Raw genomic sequence first — 18,618 nt, 5'->3', positions numbered from 1 at the left:
CAGAGAATTTGGAAAAGTCTGTTGTAGATTTGTGTGTCTTCTATTTCCAACATACCTATGACAGGTCCATTTTTATTCATTACATCACATTCTTGTTTTCCTTCCATGAATTTGCCATAATTTGCAGAGAAAATTGTCAAGACAGATTTATTTCTGCACCGAAGCCTCAGCGTACCATTCTCACATACTGTCTTTATTCGGTAGTTCACTAGGAAACAAGGTTGATACTTTAGATTCCCTTTCAAATTCAATATTACATTCCAACATTTATATTTTTAAACTGTTTTGAAGCACTGATAGTTTAAGCCTCCTTAAAATGAGGAGAAATATATAATAGAGTCATCTGAACTTGTAGAAATCAGCTATCAGAAGGATTACAACCCAAATTTGGGATTCCATGAAAAAATTTTAAATAAGAGGAGGGTTAAAGCTCTTACTTTTAGGTAAATTTCAAATCTTTCTTTAATTATAGAATAGAAGTAAGCCACTGTCACCAAGAAGTATTTTGTGTTTCTGGGTTATACAGCTTAAGGTATTATGCAGTGCTTTTCAAATTGCCAAGCATGAAAACAGAAACTGCACTTAGAAATGAGCCCACAAACTATGTAGGTCCCATCCTTTTTGGTAAATTCCCTCTTGATTTTAAATACCGCTGTGAAACTTGCCTGGTCTACATTTATAAGATACTACAAGATACTTGTATGTGCCAGGACATGGATCTTGTCCAAACATTTGACTATTCACAGATATCTGACACCAGCGTTGGTCCTTGCACTCATCCAGGAGTTTCTTGTGAAGAAGGAAAAGGGAGAGAAATTACTGAATAAAAGTTCACATCAATGTGTTATTTCCACTAATGAATTTTACAAAAGTTAAAAAATTCTTTAACTTTCCAATAAAATGTTTCTTTTTCCCCTGACATCTAGACATTCTATTTACTGAACTCTGAGAAGAGAATGTATATATAGTGATGGATTAGACATAAACACTAAGGCCTTGAATTACAGCTCTGTTACTTACTTGCTATGTGATTATCAACAAATTGCCTCTGTGAAATTGTATTTCTTTGTATGTTAAATAGAGATACGAATTCCTGGCACAAGTTAAGCAAAAGGCTATTTTCAAATCTAATTTATACAGAAATGAAAGCTTTTAATATATGGACAAGTTGAATACGCTCTGGTTCTAGAAATGGTTAAAAACACCAGGTGGCCGAACAATTATTGTGGTTAATTAAAATGGGAATGAGAGAGGCAGCACTTAAAGGTGAGAAAAAAAACAAGAGAGCATGGTATCATGAGAACCAGAGGAACTGAGTGCTTAAAGAAAGGTGGAATGGTAGACTGTGTCAAATGACACCAAGAAGTCACATTAGATAAAAACATAAAAGTATCCATCAAATGTAACTTCATGAGGATCAATAGTGACCTCAGTGGAGTCAGTGGTGGCAGGAATAAGATTAAGTGAATTGCTACCAAGAAAGTAAAGATGGAGAGTGTATTCTCTCAAGCAGATAAGGATTAAATGATGTCAGTCAGGAAGCTGCTTATATATTAGCCTCCAGGGAGAACTATAATGCTCTCAATTGATTCCAGGTATATTTTAGCTTCTGTTAGATACTGAGCTCTAGGAAGCTTCCCAAATGATAGATACCTTAATCCAGCTCCATCTGGGTCACCAATAACCTCTATCACTGAATAGCTGTGTAACCTTGGGAGAATCAGTTCACCTATCTGATCGTCAGTTTCCTCATCTATAAAATGATATTTAAAGATAGTACCTACTTCACGTGGTTATGTGTATTAAAGGAGAGAATTCATGTATTGTGCCAAACAACATGCCTAGCACATAGTTAGTACTCAAAAAATGTTAGCTATTATTATATGAGAGAGGAAAGGAAATGGTCAAATTAAGATTATGTAACTAAAATCAAAACTCTTCTAATCTAAATGGTGTAGTCAAGTCATCTATGATTAATTTCTTTCTTTTCCATTTTACTCACATTTCCCTGGTAATTACATATCTAATCTACTATTTTCTCAACTAAAATTAGATAGGTTTCCTTTTGAATGCAAAGTTACCTGGGCCCTTGCTTTCTGAGAAGTTGGATCTTACCTGTCTAGCTGTGATTGACACACAGGTGGCATTTTCACTGGTCTTACCAGTTAGAGTTGGACAAAAGTTTTCATCAGGGACTTTACGACCATAAAAAGCAGAAAGGATGCTGATAGATGTCTTTTGTGGGCAAGTGATTCCAAGTTTCTCTCCTTCACAGGCGTGAGCTGTATGGTTCTTCAGGACTTTCTTTAGGTAGCCTGAGGGAACTTTAGAGATAGACAATGGAGCAAAATACTGTATAACTCCCAAAGGATTTTGTGTAGGGTGAAGGACCTCCAATTTCATCTTGGCTAGCCCGCCACACAGTCCCTGAATATCTTTTACAGAATCCCAGCAATTGGTCATCTGGCATCTGCTTAAACACCTTTTAGTAACAGGGGATTTGAAACATGGTTGTTGAATAGTTCTGTTAACGTGTTTTCTCAAGTTGACTGAAACCCTGGCCTCCCTGCTGCAACTTCTATTTAATGATCCTACTTCTATTACATGGAGTTACATAGAACAGGACTGAGCTCACTTTCCCGTGATGCTTCCTTAGATGTTTAAGCACAGTGACTTTCTTGGACTTTCTTGGATCACAAACCAAATTTTCTCAACTTTTCTTCCTTCTAAATGGTTTTCAAACTCCTCACCATACGTGGAAATCTCTTATGAATCCTGTCTAGTTTGACAATAAACTTCTTAAGGTGCTGGAAACAATATCAGATGAGTCTGAACAAAATAGAGTACAATGTAGTTTCTGGCAGCTACTGTTTCCTTCTATTTTGAAACCCAGGATACTATTCCATGGTCTCAAGTCTTATCAGCCTGCATCAGACACTTTTAATGAAATACACAGTATTTATTTCTCCCTTTATTTACTAACAGAAGCCCCATTTTTTGTGTGTGAGTGGCAGCAATTTTCCCAACCCCAAGTGAGATATTTCCATTTCTTTGAATCATCTTCAATTTCCTTTATCAATGTTTTATACTTCTCAGTGTAAAGGTCTTTCACCGCCTTGGTTAGGTTTATTCGTAAGTATTTTATTTTCTTGTATGTGTTTTTAAACGAAATTGGTTTTTTACTTTTTATTTCTGATATTTCATTATTAAAAAAATGCAAGAGATTTTTGTACATTAATCTTGTATCCTGCTACCTTGTTGAATTCATTTATTAGTTCTAACAGTTTTTGTGCAGATACTTTAGGGTTCTCTATATGCAGTAGCATGTCATTTGCAAATAATGACATTTTTACTTCTTCCCTTCCAATTTGGATAACTTTAATTTCTTTTTCTTGTCTGATTGCTTGTCTAAGGCTTCAAATGCTATGTTGAATAGAAGTGGTGAGAGTGGGCATCCTTGTCTTATTCCTGAATTTAGCGGGAAGGCTTTCAGCTTTTCCCCATGGAGTATTATGTGGGGTTGTCATAAATGCCTTTTGTTATGTTGAGATATGTTCCCTCTATACCCAACTTTGGTGAGAGTTTTTTTATCATGAATGGATGTTGAATTTTGTCAAATGCTTTTTCTGGGTCTATTGAGTTGATCGTGTGGCTTTTGTCTTCCCTTTTGTTAATGTGGTGTATCACACTACTTGATTTCTATATGTTGAACCATCCTTGTGACCATGGAATGAATCCAACTTGATCATGCTGTATGATCCTTATATATCTTCTTGGATTCAGTTTGCTAATACTTTGTTGAGGATTTTTGCATCTATATTCATCAAAGATATTTGTCTGTAATTTTCTTATTTGGTAATGTCTTTGTCTGATTTTGGTATCAGGATGATGGTGGCTTCATAGGATGAATTTGGGAGTGTGCCCTACTCTTACATTTTTTGGAATAGTTTGAGAAGGATGGGTGTAAGTTCTTTGTATGTTTGGTAGAATTCTCCAGTGAAGACATTCGGTCCTGGACTTTTGTCCAGGATAAAGCAGTCATATCAGTAGTGTAGAGTAATGTGAACTGAAAACTGTTAGAATTCTAGTCAAGCTAAAATATCACTGTAGATATCAAAAGTAGAGTAGACTAAGATGCAAGAAGACGTAGAGCAGAACTAAAGGTAGTTAACTCACTCTAGCTAAAGACAATTAATCAGGACAAATCTCAATATTTCCTGAAATTGAACAAAGAAAAAAGCAACTAATGTGAAGTTTAAGTTAAAAATTAATAAAGAACAAGAGAAAGGAACAGCAGCTAGTTAATTCAGAAAAAGAGCATATCTTTCAAAATAATCTACAAAATACAGAATAAACTTTCTGAGTTTTTTTTTTCTAAAAAAGAGTCCTGTTTACAATAGTAGTAGGACATCACAAGGAGAGAACAAAGTTGGGTGGAAAGGAGAGTCATAAAATAAGGTTGGTATAATATCTACTTTATGGATGAAAAAAATGAGTCTTAAATAATTCAAGAACAATGCATTGGTGTATAAAATCAAATTGTTGATAAAGATGAACTAGATAATCTTTTGCAGACAATGGCAAGCTAATATGCTGATATTTGATGTTTTTTGAGGAATAGCCTACTATTGAACAAGCAGAAGAAATAATCAAATTTAAAGCTAGAAGAAAACTGTTCCTGAGCTGATGAAAGATGTGCACATGAGAATGCACAAATTAAAAATGGAGCAAATAAGAAAGTTAAGAAACTAAGAAGTAAATGGATTAGGGAGAGAAGGTAAGGAAAGAAGATGATTACAGATTAAACCAACATAAGCAGCAAAGATAAGTCATCATTACAGAAAATCACATATATTACAAGAAGGACTAGTATGAGAAATACTTTCAGAATACAGAGAGAATCAACAGGTGAAATTGATAAGAAATAAACAAATATGTTATGGAGCTAGAACTCAAATCTAGGCTTTTGACTTTACACTGTTGCCTTCTGCTCTTGGATTCATGCACAACCACTCATCTTCAACTTTTATTGGTACATTTAGCTTATTTTAATTTCCTGTTACACTCTACACACCTATACCCATTCAAATGACCAGAACATATATACTCTGATGAGTATCAGATCATATAATGTAGGGATCTTAGAATCACTTGTCATTAAAGCCAATTCTGATATATGATCTAATAGGAAAGGTATCAGCCTACGACTTAATGGGAAAGGTATACAAGTTCACAGAATCTCATACCCTACCTAAAATCTGTTCCAGATTACAATGTAGACTTTTACTGAGAAAATATGGAAAATAGTTCATCTATGACCTGCCCAACAGGGAAGGCCTGAGGGGAGAAGGTGGAGTCCCACACAGGCATGGAATCTAGCAATCCTGCCCTTGTAAAATGTAAACAACTCCCCAGTCAGAAGAGACGGAAGCTTTCAATTCCTCACATCCTCTTTGCTGAACTGGTACCCTCCATCCTTTGTGCTCTCTACCTCTTGCCAATTTCTGAACTTCTCAGGTGCAGAAACCTCAACTCATCTCTTATTTATACCCTGATGCCCCCTCCTCACATCTGCTACTTGGTACTAGATCTTGAGCACTGACCTCCTCTTTCCTTTCTCCCTCAATCACTTAATCTCTCTGTGTCTGAAGTTACTCTTCTACAAAAAGGTAATAATAAGAGTATGAGTTTGGCTCTGGACCCTAGTGGCTTTGAGTTATGATCGTATTTTCTAGAGTTGGAACAAGAACCTTATTATACTTTCAAGAACAACAAAAATACAATCCTCAAAAATGAAACAAATTAAAAAAGATAGTAGCATCAAATGTGGCATTTAAACTATTGACTCAACTAAATAACAGTAACAATAAGTTTCCAACATTAAATCATGAGCCACCATCTTGCTTCAGAATAAACTGAAGAACAGTTAACAATTTAGTTATCTCACAAGCTCTAGTGATGCTGTGAATAATACAAATCATCATATTGTTTAAAAGAGTGGATTTGGCTTTTCCACTTACTTGTTCCCAGAGTCAACCACAGTTTCCCTATCTATATAGCAAGGAAAGAATACATTTTCCTGACACTTAGGCCAGGGCTGATGTTCACCAGTGTCACTTTATGTAATGTCCCCAAGAGTCCTCTGGAGGGAAGCAGAGGGAAGGACTGTCAAGAGCTGTGGCTACATAAACCAAATGGAAAGATATATTTGTAGTGAATTTTGTTAATATAGGCATAAAATCCTCCAAATCTGATACAGTCTGTCCCCCGCTGACAAGACATCTGGCCTAAATCATTAAGGTAAATTGTGTTGAGGACCTACTTTGCTCTGCTGGTGAAGACTCCATTTTTCTGTTCTCCAGGAAAGTATTTAATCTTGAACCCATTTCTTTCTCTGAAATAATTTTTCTATAACCTGGGCTCTGGGGATAGTTTCAGTATCAACAGGAAGAAGCCTAACTTCTTGTTTGTGAAACATTCACAAAAGCCAAACAATATTCAGACCTCTGCAGAAAAGAGGTATTTGGTATCTCTCTCAGAAGACTTCATAGGCCATTTATTCTTGACTTCCTCTTCTTGCTTTAGCAGTTCCCTGACAGCATACAATTTCCTTCTGCATATAAACACAAAAGACTCTCATGTCCACAGAACAGCAAGAAATGCTTGGGAAAGTGGTTTTTTTTTCAAGTGCATCTCTTGGGTTTATAATGAGGAAAATCTCATCTTCTATCTTCTCACATCAATTTTCTTATTCTCCCTTACATTTCACTCCAAAATCAGCTTCATTCTCTGTGCTCTAAGAATACTTGGGCTCAGTGCAGCTCCCTTCCTCTTCACTGGTGCTGATCAGATGATATCAGGATGTATCAACTCACAGATGTTTTCTATACTCATTCCACAACAGTAATGAGTAATACCAAAATAACTAAATGTAATAACTAGTAACAGTAATAACTAAATGTGTGGTGGGTAGGGATGGAGACTGTCCTAGTATCAAAAGAAAAGACAGCATCAGAAATTATCAACTCACCTGAAAATTCTGGGACTGCTTCCAGCACAACTGCCAAATAGAGACAACTCAGCACTGATCGAAAATGCAAGCCTGTGCATCTCAGAAATTGTCCTAGAATAGCCATTTGGTGCCGTGTTTCCTCACTTGCCCGCATCTAGCTCACGATGGCACTGGGATTCAGAATCACTAGCCTCAAACTTCTAAAAGACCCTCATTGTCTATAAACAGAGTCCACTCTTTGTCTCTTGTGTGTGTGTGTGTGTGTGTGTGTGTGTGTGTGTGTGTGTGTGAGAGAGAGAGAGAGAGAGAGAGAGCGAGAGAGAGATCTATACCCAGAGAGAAAAAAGGAAAGATAAGAAGGAAAAGCAAAAAGAAAGACTATTTCTCACAGTTATGCAAAATGCATCATTTTAACTGATCATCTGAAGGGCCAACAGAGCCTAAGTAGGTACTATGCATTGAACTAGTTTATGGTTTTGGCTTTCACTAGAAAAATGAGGTCAGTTAAGAATATTGTAGGGACTTCCCTGGTGGCGCACTGGTTAAGAATCCGCCTGCCAATGCAGGGGCCACGGGTTCGAGCCCTGGTCCGGGAAGACCCCACGTGCCACGGAGCAACTAAGCCTGTGCGCCACAACTACTGAGCCTGTGCTCTAGAGCCCACGAGCCACAACTACTGAGCCCGCGTGCCACAACTACTGAAGCCCATGTGCCTAGAGCCCGTGCTCCGCAACAAGAGAGGCCACCACAACGAAGAGTAGCCCCCGCTCGCAGCAACTAGAGAACGCCCGCACACAGCAACAAAGACCCAATGCAGCCAAAAATAAATGAATGTATATTAAAAGTGAATTAATATTGTAGTGACAAAAAAAGGGAAATAAGGTACTTCTCTGCCTGCCTTAACCCCATCCACTTAATGTACTATGAGGCAGGTTTGATATGTAATGCAAAATCCTTGTCTATAGCCTAATGTTGTAGTACTGCAGCCGATGAGGTCAAACCACTATCTGTAGAGGGAACATATACACAAAGAATATCCAAGAACTCACCTCCAGTTCAAGGGTCCCATACAAATATTACTTGAGTTTGGATTGCTGTGTGTGAAAATCTTTTTTTATAAAATAAAAACTAGGAAGTTGTTTGTATATGTATAGATTATTAGTTCCTCGTTATAAACTGTCTAAAATGATGATAAAGAAGAGTATTAACTAAAAAATGTTAAGTATAAATTAGGGGCTGAGGAAAATCCCTGAGTAAAAATAGTCTGTAACATTAAGTAAACATGATCAGAGAAGATAGAGATGGGAAAATATAAGATGTGACCATCTACCCTACTCAGTGAGTATTCAGCAGAAGGACTGATAGTCCAAGCCTCTATATATGACAGTACCCATCCGATGGTCTGAAAACCTTGAGAAAGTTGCTAAAAAAGGAAGCAAATTCTTGGCCTTTTACAAAGAACCCTCATCTCTATCTTTGGCTCTGGAATCCTAGGTAGGCCTGGAGAAACACTGTTAATTTTTTTAAACATTAAAGAGTTTAATTAAGATTTTTAAATTCCATAAGTCATTGTACATATAAAAGAAATATATCTGGAGCAAGAAGTGGGATGGGGAATTAGATGCTGAATTCTCATTCCCAATACATGAGCATGTGGAAACCTATTATGCAAAGGCCACCAAGGAAAGAGGAGCAAAGAGTATTTTGAAACTGAATTCCAACTAAGACATGGTTCCAACATCTTTAAAATATTGATAGGACTTACTTTCAGCTCTGGCAACATAGCAGACTAACATGATGATCATACTGTGTATAAAAGCAACACCTGACTATATGCTGGCTATAAGAAATGCCCTTTAACAATACAGATGAAGCTTGAGGACATTATGCTAAGTGAAATAAGACAGTCAGAAAGACAAATATGGCATGATTACACTTATACGAGGTATCTAAAGTAGTCAAATTTGTAGAATCAAAGAGTGCAATGGTAGTTGCCAAGTACTAAGGGGAGGGGGATATGGAGAGTTACTAATCAATGGGCATTGTTTCAGATAAGCAAGATGAATTAGTTCAAGATCTGCTGTATAACATTGTATCTATAGTCAATGATAATATATTGTACAGTAAAAATGTATTGAGGATAGAGCTCATTTTAAGGGTTATCACAATAAAATAAAAATTTAAAAAGAGACGCTTTCTAAATAAGAGGACAAAGAAAGACTGAAAGTAAAAGTATAAATATGTACCGTACAAACTGAAGGCCTAAGAAAGCTGGGATGGTTATTTAGATATTAGAAAAATTACAATTATGTTGGAGATTTTAATATCTCTCTATTGGCAAATTGAAAATATGCTCAACATCTTTAGTCGTTAGGTAATTGCAAATTAAAGCCACAATGAGATATCACTATACATCCACCAGAATGGCTGAAACTAACCAGCTGACAACATCAAATTTTGGCAAGGATAAATGAATGACCGGAACCCGCATACATAGTGAGAGCATAAAATGGTACAAACACTTTGGAAAATAGTTTATCAGTTTTTCATAAAGCTAGATATACACCTGACCTATTACCCAAACACTTCCACTTTTAAGAATTACCCAAGGAAAATGAAAAGATAAGTGTACACAGTAACTTGAACACAAATGCTTATAGCAGCTTCCTTCATAATAATAAAGAACTGAAAACAGGCCAGATGTCCATCAACTGTTGAACGTATAAATCAAGTGTAGTTTACCAATATAGCTAAATAACACTAGGTGATAAAAAGGAATGAATCACTGATGCACACATCCAACATAAGTGGATCTCAAAAGAGGCTTCACTGAAAGTATTCACATGTATGATTCCATTATTTGAAGTTCTAAAACAGGCAAAAGCAATATGTGGTGAAAAAAATAAGAGCAGTGGTTGCCCCTGGGGGATGAGGATGAGGCTAATTGGGAAGAGACCTGAGGAGCCTTTTCATATGATCCAGCAGTCCAACTCCTGGGTATTTACCCCAGAGAAATGAAAATTTAAGTTCATACAAAAACTTATCCATGAATATTCATATCGGCTTTATTAAAAATTTGCAAAACCTGGAAACAACCAAAATGTCCTACAATAGGCCAACGGGTAAACAAACTGTGGTACATCCACACAATGGAATACTACTCAACAATAGAACATAACTATTGATACACATAACAATCTAGATGAACCTCGAAAGCAGTATGTTTAGTGATAGGAGCCAGCCTCAAAAGCTGACACACTTTATGAATCCACTTGCAAGACATATGGGAAAGGCAGTTTTTTAGAGATGGAGAACAGAGCAGTGGTTGTCAAGGGTTAGGTCTGAAGAAAGAGTTTGACAACTGTTGAGAGTTTAGTTAAACTACTCCATAATACTGCAGCCTCTGCATTCTTTTTGTGTGGCTAAGGGGCCTGCAGGGGCCTTGGGTGGACAGACACCTAACCTCAAGGGCATGCCCTGGATGACAGCCAGCAAAGTCACAAGAAAGTGTAACTGATATGAGTTCCCCAAAGCCCCTGGTGATAAAACAGTCTCTTCCGCCTCCCAGCTCCTTCCCCTTGTGGGTCCCTTAGATAGGACTCCCACAGAGCTTACCATAACCCTGCTCGTTTTTTGGTTTTGAATTGCCAATCTGGCCTTATCCAGGGAACCTCAGAAACACGTCAACTATGGACCCTAATAAAGGCATAAGCCGCAGGTCCTGCTGCTTGCCCGCTGCCTGTACCCTGCCTTGACCTCCTGTGTGGCCCTCCAGGCGTGCTGTGTACCTCATCCAGGACCTGTGAGTACAGCAATAAACTTCTCTATTTCACTTTCCCTTGTGGTCTTTGTTGAATCTTGGCTCACCATCCAACTCCCCACCCAGGACTCTACTGAACAAACGTTAGTTTAGCAAAAATCAAGCACTTAAACAGGGCCAGCAGTACCAGACCAGGGACTTTCCTGGGTTGCTGGAGCTGTTCCATGGCCTGAATGTGGTGGTGGATACACACATATATACATGTGCTAAATTCATAGAACTGGGCTCCAAAAGAGGGTGATTTTATTGCATAATATATAAAACAAAAAAAAGAAATAACAGAGTGCCATGGACTGCATGCGGTACTATCCCCACTACTTGGTAAATTCTTATTTTAGCACAACTATATTTTTATATATTTTAAAAATATATTTTATGTTATATATTATATATATTATATATCATGTATATATATATATATATATCATATATATGTAATTTCTCTCTAACTCTTCTAATCACTAATCTGAAATGGTGGGCAGGTATTACACTCTCATTATTAAAAGTGAAGAAATTAAATTTCATTAAAAGGCTAGTACCCTATCAGGGAAGCAGTAGGCATAAAGTTTCTTACTAATCAAAACTACGTAAGGCATAAAGAAATAGAATTAATTTAAAAACGTGGGTCTCAGACGTGGTTACTACTCTAGCTTTCTATGCTGAACTGCCATTTCCACGGTGACATGCAAATTGAGTGATCGGAGGCGGAGCCTGGTCCAGCGAAAGTCACATATGCAAATTGAGAGTTTGGGAGAAAAGCCTTTCAGGGGCAAGATTCATATGCAGGAATCTTGAGGGGAGGGGCCGTGCCTGGTGCAATCTTCGTATGCAAACCAGGGGTGCTGGGGTGGGGCCTGGCCGAGCGCCCGCCCGCTGTTGCTAGGTGACCGCTTGTTTACGCAGGTTGCCAAGCAGGGCATCTCTTGGCATCTCTAGGGGAACACAACCAAAAACTCTTGACCCCGCGTGCCCCTAATTCCGACTTTGCCTTTGTGTTGATCGTGTCCCGCCCACCCCAATCCCCATCACGCCTCCATCTTCCCGTCAAAGCCCCTGCCCCATATGGGAGTCCATGCCAAGCGCTCTGTCCACCCACCCCTGCATCCCGCACCCAGGGCGGTCGGTCGCCTTGGCACCTTCACCCTATCACGACGCTGCCCTCACGGTGTCGAGCGCCGCCGCAAGGAACCCCGTCCCTCTGGGGACTTTGGCCTGGCTCCGACTTGCTCAGAGCCAGCGGGGGAGCCTTCCGTTGTCCGGCCTCACCCGAGGCCCCAGTCCGCCCCCACCCCCGCCGCAGCCAGCCTCTCCCACCCAGGGCCACCCCATGCACTGTCGCCGTGAGAGACCGCTCCTCTCTGTCTGTCACCCCCGACTCCACCCCCCCACCCCCCAACTCCGGCCAGACCCCCGCCCTCCATCCCTCCGACGAGGGGGTGTCCCACCACCACCACCACCACCACCTCCCACGCCAAGTGAGGGAAGCACGCGCAGGGCGTCTCTTGAAACACTTTATTGACTCGCGATGACTGTGCCCAAGGGGGCGGGCAGGCCGGGGCTGCCCGGGCTGTGCGGTCGGTCGGTGAGCGGGCCTGGCGCCTGACGGCCGCGCCCCCCGCCCCGCCCCGGAGGCCGGGGACCCAGGTGTCGCTGGGCAGCTAGTGCTGGGCCGGGGCCGCCTGGGAGATGGTGCTAGTGCTGAAGAAGCCGCTGAGCAGCGCGTTGTTGCGGGCCGCCACGTCCACCAGCTCCGGAGTGAGGCGCCTCCTGCCGCTGTTCTGGGCCTCATGGCCCGCCCGCTCCAGGACCCTGGCCGTCAGGTACTGGATGATGGCCCCTAGGGAGACGGGTGCGGATGAGCTCAGGCGCTGGGCGTAGTGGCCCTCCCGCAGGAGGCGCTCCATGTGGCTCACGGAGCAGGACCGCTCGGCTCGGGCGGTGCGGGAGCGGCGACCGGGTGACCCTCCACGGCCCCTCTTCCCCGGCATGCTGGCCGTTGGGCAGCTTTCTGCGACGGCCTCGCTCTGCGGTGCGCTGGGATGAGGGGCGGTCGGTTGTGCCTGCTGGTCCCAACATCTCAACACAACCGGTGTTCTCAGTCCCCTACTCCGTATCCTAGCGACCACAGGCCGGGCCCTCATTGGTTGGGGGGGGGGGGGGGGGGCGGGCGGGGCGGGGCGGGGCGAGCACGCCCCGTAACACGTAGACCCTGTGAGGTCACTGCTTTCCCATAACCCCTCCCCCACCCCACCTCACCCCGCCCCCACCCCCACCGCCGGGGTCCTGGGCCTGCAAAGAAATGGCGCTGGCAGGACCCTGCTCGCCGTGCTCGCTGGACCCTCTCTTCGCTGGAACTCTCACTGTCCACCGGACGGGAACTGTGTACAGAGAAGGCAGCTAATGGCGGACCATCCAGGGGCACCAAGTATACACTGGCGGTGCTGGGCCACCATCACGACTATATATCTACTTCCAAGACGTTGGCAGCAGCCCAAAGAGAAACCCCTGTACCCGCCAGGCAGTCACTCCCCACTGCCCCCTCCTGCAGTGTCCCCCACCCCACCCCCCATAGTCCCCAGGCCACCACTCATCTGCTTCCTGTGCACAGACGTTTGCCTGCTCTGGAGACTTCCTAGAGATGGAAGCAGACAATAAATAGGTGGCCTTTTGTGTCCGGCTGCTTTCACTTATGTTTGCGTTAGGGTTCATCCACGCGGTAGCACCAATCAGCACTTCATGCCTTTTCCTGGCTGAATAATATTCCAATGCGTGGCTAGGCCACACGTGTTGTGTATCCGCTCAGCAGCTGAGGTACATTTGGGTGACTTCCACCTTGTGCCTGTTGGGCATAGTGCTGTGGTGAACATTCCTGTGCAGGGTTCTGCTTGAACGCCTGTTTTCAACTCACTTGGGTTTACAACCCATGGGATAGATCTATGGGTTTATTTCTGGACTCGTAGTTCTACTCCACTGATCTATGTGTCTATCCTTATGCTAGTGCCACATAGTTTTGAGAACTGTGGCTTTGGACTAAGTTTTGAAATAGGGACGTGTGAGTCCTCCAACTTTTTTCTTCTTTTCCAAGATTATTTTGGCTGTTCAAGGTCACTTGAAATTCCGTATGCATTTAGGATTGGCTTTTACCTTTCTGTAAAACAGAGCATTACGATTTCCATAGGGACTGCATTAAATCTCTAGACAACTTTGGGTGGGATTGCCATCTTAAAAATATTAAGTCTTCCAGTCCACAAAATCTGCTATCTTTCCTTTTTTTTTTTTTTAAGGTCATCATTAATTTCTTTCAGCAGTGCTTTGTAGTTTTTGGTGCACAAGGCTTGCACCTCCTTGGCTAAATTTATCCCTGTGTATTTTATTCCTTTTGATGTTGTCTGAAATAGAACTGTTGTCAATTTCATTTTGGATTGTTTTTTCATTGCTAGGATATGCAACACAACAGTGCTAGGGTATGCAACAATGAGATATCACATCACACTTGTCAGAATGGCTAACATCAAAAAGTCTACAGGTAACAAAATTATTGCTACTATGGAAAACAGTATGAAGTGCCTCAAAAAACTACAAATAGAACCATCGTATAATCCAACAATTCCACTCCAGGGTATATATCCATAAAATATGCAAACACTAATTCAAAAAGATACATGCACCCCAATGTTTGTAGCAGCACTATTAACAATACCCAAGGTATGGAAGCAACCCAAACGCCCATCAACAGACAAATGGATTAAGAAGATATTAGGCATAAAAAAGAATGAAATTCTGCCATTTGCAGTTACATGGATGGACCTAGAGAATATTATACTTAATGAAATGAGTCAAACAGAGGAAGACAAATACTGCATGATGTCACTTATATGTGGAACCTAGAAAATAATACAAATGAGTGCATATGCAAAACCAGAACAGACTCAGACATAGAAAACAGACCAGTGGTTACCAAAGGGGAGATGGAAGTGGGAGGGGCAAATTAAGGGTATGGGGTTAAGAGATACACACTACTATGTATAAAATAGATAAGCAACAAGGGTATGTTGTATAGCACAGGTTATTATAGCTATTTCTTGTAGTAATTTTTTTCTTTGCAATCTTGATGTACATAACAGCTGTGTAAGCAGATCAGAAAAACCGGATTTCATAAAGGAAAACAATATAAGATTTTATGTAAAATTTTAATTTTACATAAGACATTGTTTAAAAATTACATGTAACATTATCAGAAAGAGTTAGTGTCTGGTCTTCAAAGCCAAATGCTCTGGGGTCTTGTCTTCCTGGCACAGGACCCTCGGGCTAAGGAGCCTGATGTGGGGCTCAGACCCCCTCAGTCTTTGGCGAGAAGCTGTGAAATTGTAATTATCCTCCCACTTGTGGGTTGCCTACCACGAGGGTATGGGTTTTGACTATACCACATCTTCACCCCTTCTACCCGTGTCGCTGTGGTTCCTTCTTTCAGATCTTCTCTGCTAGTCTTCATGTCATTCTCATCAATAGTTGCTCTGTGAATAGTTGTAATTTTGGTGTGCTCAAATAATTTATGTAGTTAGAACTCCCTTCAGGAGGTAAATCTTTAACCTCCCTTCCCCAGCATTGAGTGTGGGCTGGATTTAGTGACTTGTTTCCAAAGAATAGAGTATGGAAAAGGCGGGGATAGTAACTTTACATAAAGTAACCCAGCAAACACTACCTTGGCCAGATGATGAAGTTTAACCTTACCAGTGAGAAGTCATGTTGATACCATGTACCCCGTGATGATGTGATGAGAAGAGCATTTCATCTTTAGAGTACTCTTCCCCAAACCAATAACTTCAGTCTAATCATGATAAAAAACATCAAACCCAAATAGAGGAGCATTCTACAAAATACTTGGCCAGTACTTGAAAACTTCCAATATGACAAGAAAAAAGGAAAGAGTGAGAACTGTCACACATGAGAGGAGACTATAGAGAAATGGTGACGAAATGTGATGTCATTTCTTGGAAGGGATCCTGGAACAGAAATGGGACATTAGTGGGAATATGGTGAACTCCAAATATGGAATTTAGTTAATAATGTAATAATGTAGGTTTCTTATTGTTTTCAACTGTACCATATCCATATAAGATGTTAATGGTAAGAAAAACTGAGTGAGGAAAATATGAGAACTCTCTGTACTATCTTTGCAACTTTTGTGTAAACCTGAAGTTATTTCAGAACAAAAATTTCTTTTTAAAAAATCAGTTCTATTTCTATATACTAATGTGACCATTCCAAAAATGAAATTAAAATATTTTCATTCATAACAGCATCAAAAAATAAAATGCCTAGGAATAAATTTATCAAAAGGAGTGCAAGGGGGCTTCCCTGGTGGTGCAGTGGTTGAGAATCTGCCTGCCAATGCAGGGGACACGGGTTCGAGTCCTGGTCTGGGAAGATCCCACATGCCGTGGAGCAACTAGGCCCGTGAGCCACAACTACTGAGCCTGTGCGTCTGGAGCCTGTGCCCTGCAACAAGAGAGGCCGCGACAGTGAAAGGCCCGCACACCGCGATGAAGAGTGGCCCCCGCTCGCCACAACTAGAGAAAGCCCTCACACAGAAACGAAGACCCAACACAGCCATAAATAAATAAATAAATAAATTTATTTATTTTTTTTAAAAAAAGGAGTGCAAGACTTGTACAGTGAAAACTATAAAATACTGTTGAGGAAAGATGAAAAATCTAAATAAATGGATAGTCATTTCACGTTCACGGATATTAAAACTCAATACTGTTAAGATTAAATACTCTTCAAATCGATGTATATATTCAACACATTCCTTAAAATGTCAGCAGACTTTTTTTGCAGAAATTTATAAGCTGATCCTACAATTTATCTGGAAATGCAAAGAGCCCAGAATAACCAAAACAACATTGAAAAGAAAGAAAAAAAAGTGGAAAGACTTTTACTTCCTGATTTTAAAACCAACTATAAAGCAGTTATTAAGTATGGTACCTGCATAAGGATAAACATATAAATCAGTGAAACAGAACAGAGAATCTAGAAATTAACCCTTATATTTATGGTCAATTTATTGTTGACAAAGATGCCAAGGACATTCAATGGGGGAAAGGATAGTCTTTTCAACAAATGGTGCTGGAACAATTGGCTAGCCACATACAAAAAGAGGAATTTAGACCCTTACCTCACACCATACACAAAGATTAACTCAAAATGAATGAGACCTAAATATAAGAGATATAAAGATTTTTGATCTGCAGTTGGTTGAATCCACAGCTTCTGCATCTGCAGATGTGGAGGGCCAACTGTACTATGCTATTTTATATAAGGGGCATGAGCATCCTCAGATTTTGGCATCCATGGGGACCCTAATCCCATGGATAATCCCATGGATACTGAGAGACAACTGTATTAAAGTCTCAGAAGACAATAGAGGAAAAAAATTTTCATGACCTTGGGTTAGGTAAAGAGTTCTTAAATACAACACCAAAGAACACAATTCATAAAAGAAAAGAACTGATAAATTAGACCTTATAAAAATTCTAAACCTTGGCTGTTCAAAAGATACTGTTAAGAAAATTGAAAGACAAGCCATAGACCAGGACAAAATGTTTGCAAATCATACATCTGATAAGGGTCTAGTCTCCAGAAGAACTCTTCCAACTCAATAACAAAAAGACAAAGAATCGAATTTTAAAATAGCAAAGGACATGAGTAGATATTTAGCAAAATAGATATACAAATGGCCAATAAGCACATGAAAATATGCTCAATATCATTAATCATTAGGGAAATGCAAATCAAAACCACAATGAGATACCACTTCCACACCCACTAGGCTGGCTACAATAAAAAAATAAATAAAAACAGAAAATAACAAGTATTGGCTAGGATGTGGAAAAACTGGAATTTTCATATGCTGCTGGTGGGAATGTAAAATGGTGCAGCCCCTTTGGAAAATACTTTGGCAAAAGATTAGACACACAGTTACTATATGACCCAGCACTTCCACTCCTAGGTACCTACCCAGGAGAATCGAAAACACATGTGCATCCAAAATCTTGTGCGTAAATGTCCATACCAGCCTTATTCACAATAGCCAAAAGGTGGAAATAACCCAAATGTCCATAAACAAAAGGTGGTATATACATATATTATATACCATTATTCGGCCATCAAAAGTAATGAAGTACTGATTCACATTACAACATGGATGAAACTTGAAAACGTCACACTAAGTAAAAAGAAGCAAGTCACAAAAGATTGCATACTGCGTGATTCCATTTATATGAAATGTCCAGAATAGGCAAATCCATAGAGACAAGAAGCAGATTAGTGGTTCCCAGGGGCTAGGGTGGTAATGGGGACTAAGTGCACATGGGCAAGAGAGAGGTGCCATTGAGGTGATGGAAATATCTAATATTGGATTATAGTGATGGTTGCACCACTCGATAAGTTTACTAAAAATCCCTGAATGTACACGTAAAATGAGTCAGATTTATGGTGTGTAAATTAGATCTCGATACAACATTTTAAAAACACCTTGGGAAGTAGAGGAAATAAAGTTTGTGTCAATTGACACAATTTATTAGGGGTCATACAGAGCTCATTGGGCTGTCGTATGTTGTTGATGCTGTCGTTGTTGCCGTGGTTATGGTGGCTTTCCCATGAGGGCTGAGGGTCAAGCAGTGATTTGGGTCTTTTACAATAAAAATTTAAACAATTAACAGGAAAAGAATGTTGCTGGGTTGAAATTCTGAGTAGCAGTGGGGGCGAAGAGAAGTGGATGGGT

At 40.4% G+C, this 18,618-nt stretch overlaps 1 protein-coding gene across 1 annotated transcript; it reads right to left on the bottom strand.

The window, feature by feature from the left end:
- Positions 1 to 12,298: 12,298 nt before the first annotated feature.
- On the bottom strand, positions 12,299 to 12,918 carry LOC137757026 (histone H2A-Bbd type 2/3-like). Its single transcript, XM_068533617.1, has one exon. The coding sequence runs from the start codon at positions 12,818 to 12,820 to the stop codon at positions 12,491 to 12,493; it is 330 nt and encodes a 109-aa protein (XP_068389718.1). The 5' UTR covers positions 12,821 to 12,918; the 3' UTR covers positions 12,299 to 12,490.
- Between the last annotated feature and the right edge of the window lie 5,700 nt (positions 12,919 to 18,618).

This window comes from Eschrichtius robustus, chromosome X, assembly GCF_028021215.1.
Source record: "Eschrichtius robustus isolate mEscRob2 chromosome X, mEscRob2.pri, whole genome shotgun sequence".
Classification (NCBI taxonomy): Eukaryota; Metazoa; Chordata; class Mammalia; order Artiodactyla; family Eschrichtiidae; genus Eschrichtius; species Eschrichtius robustus.
Note: the sequence above shows the minus strand (reverse complement) of the source record. Positions and strands in the feature narration are given on the sequence as shown.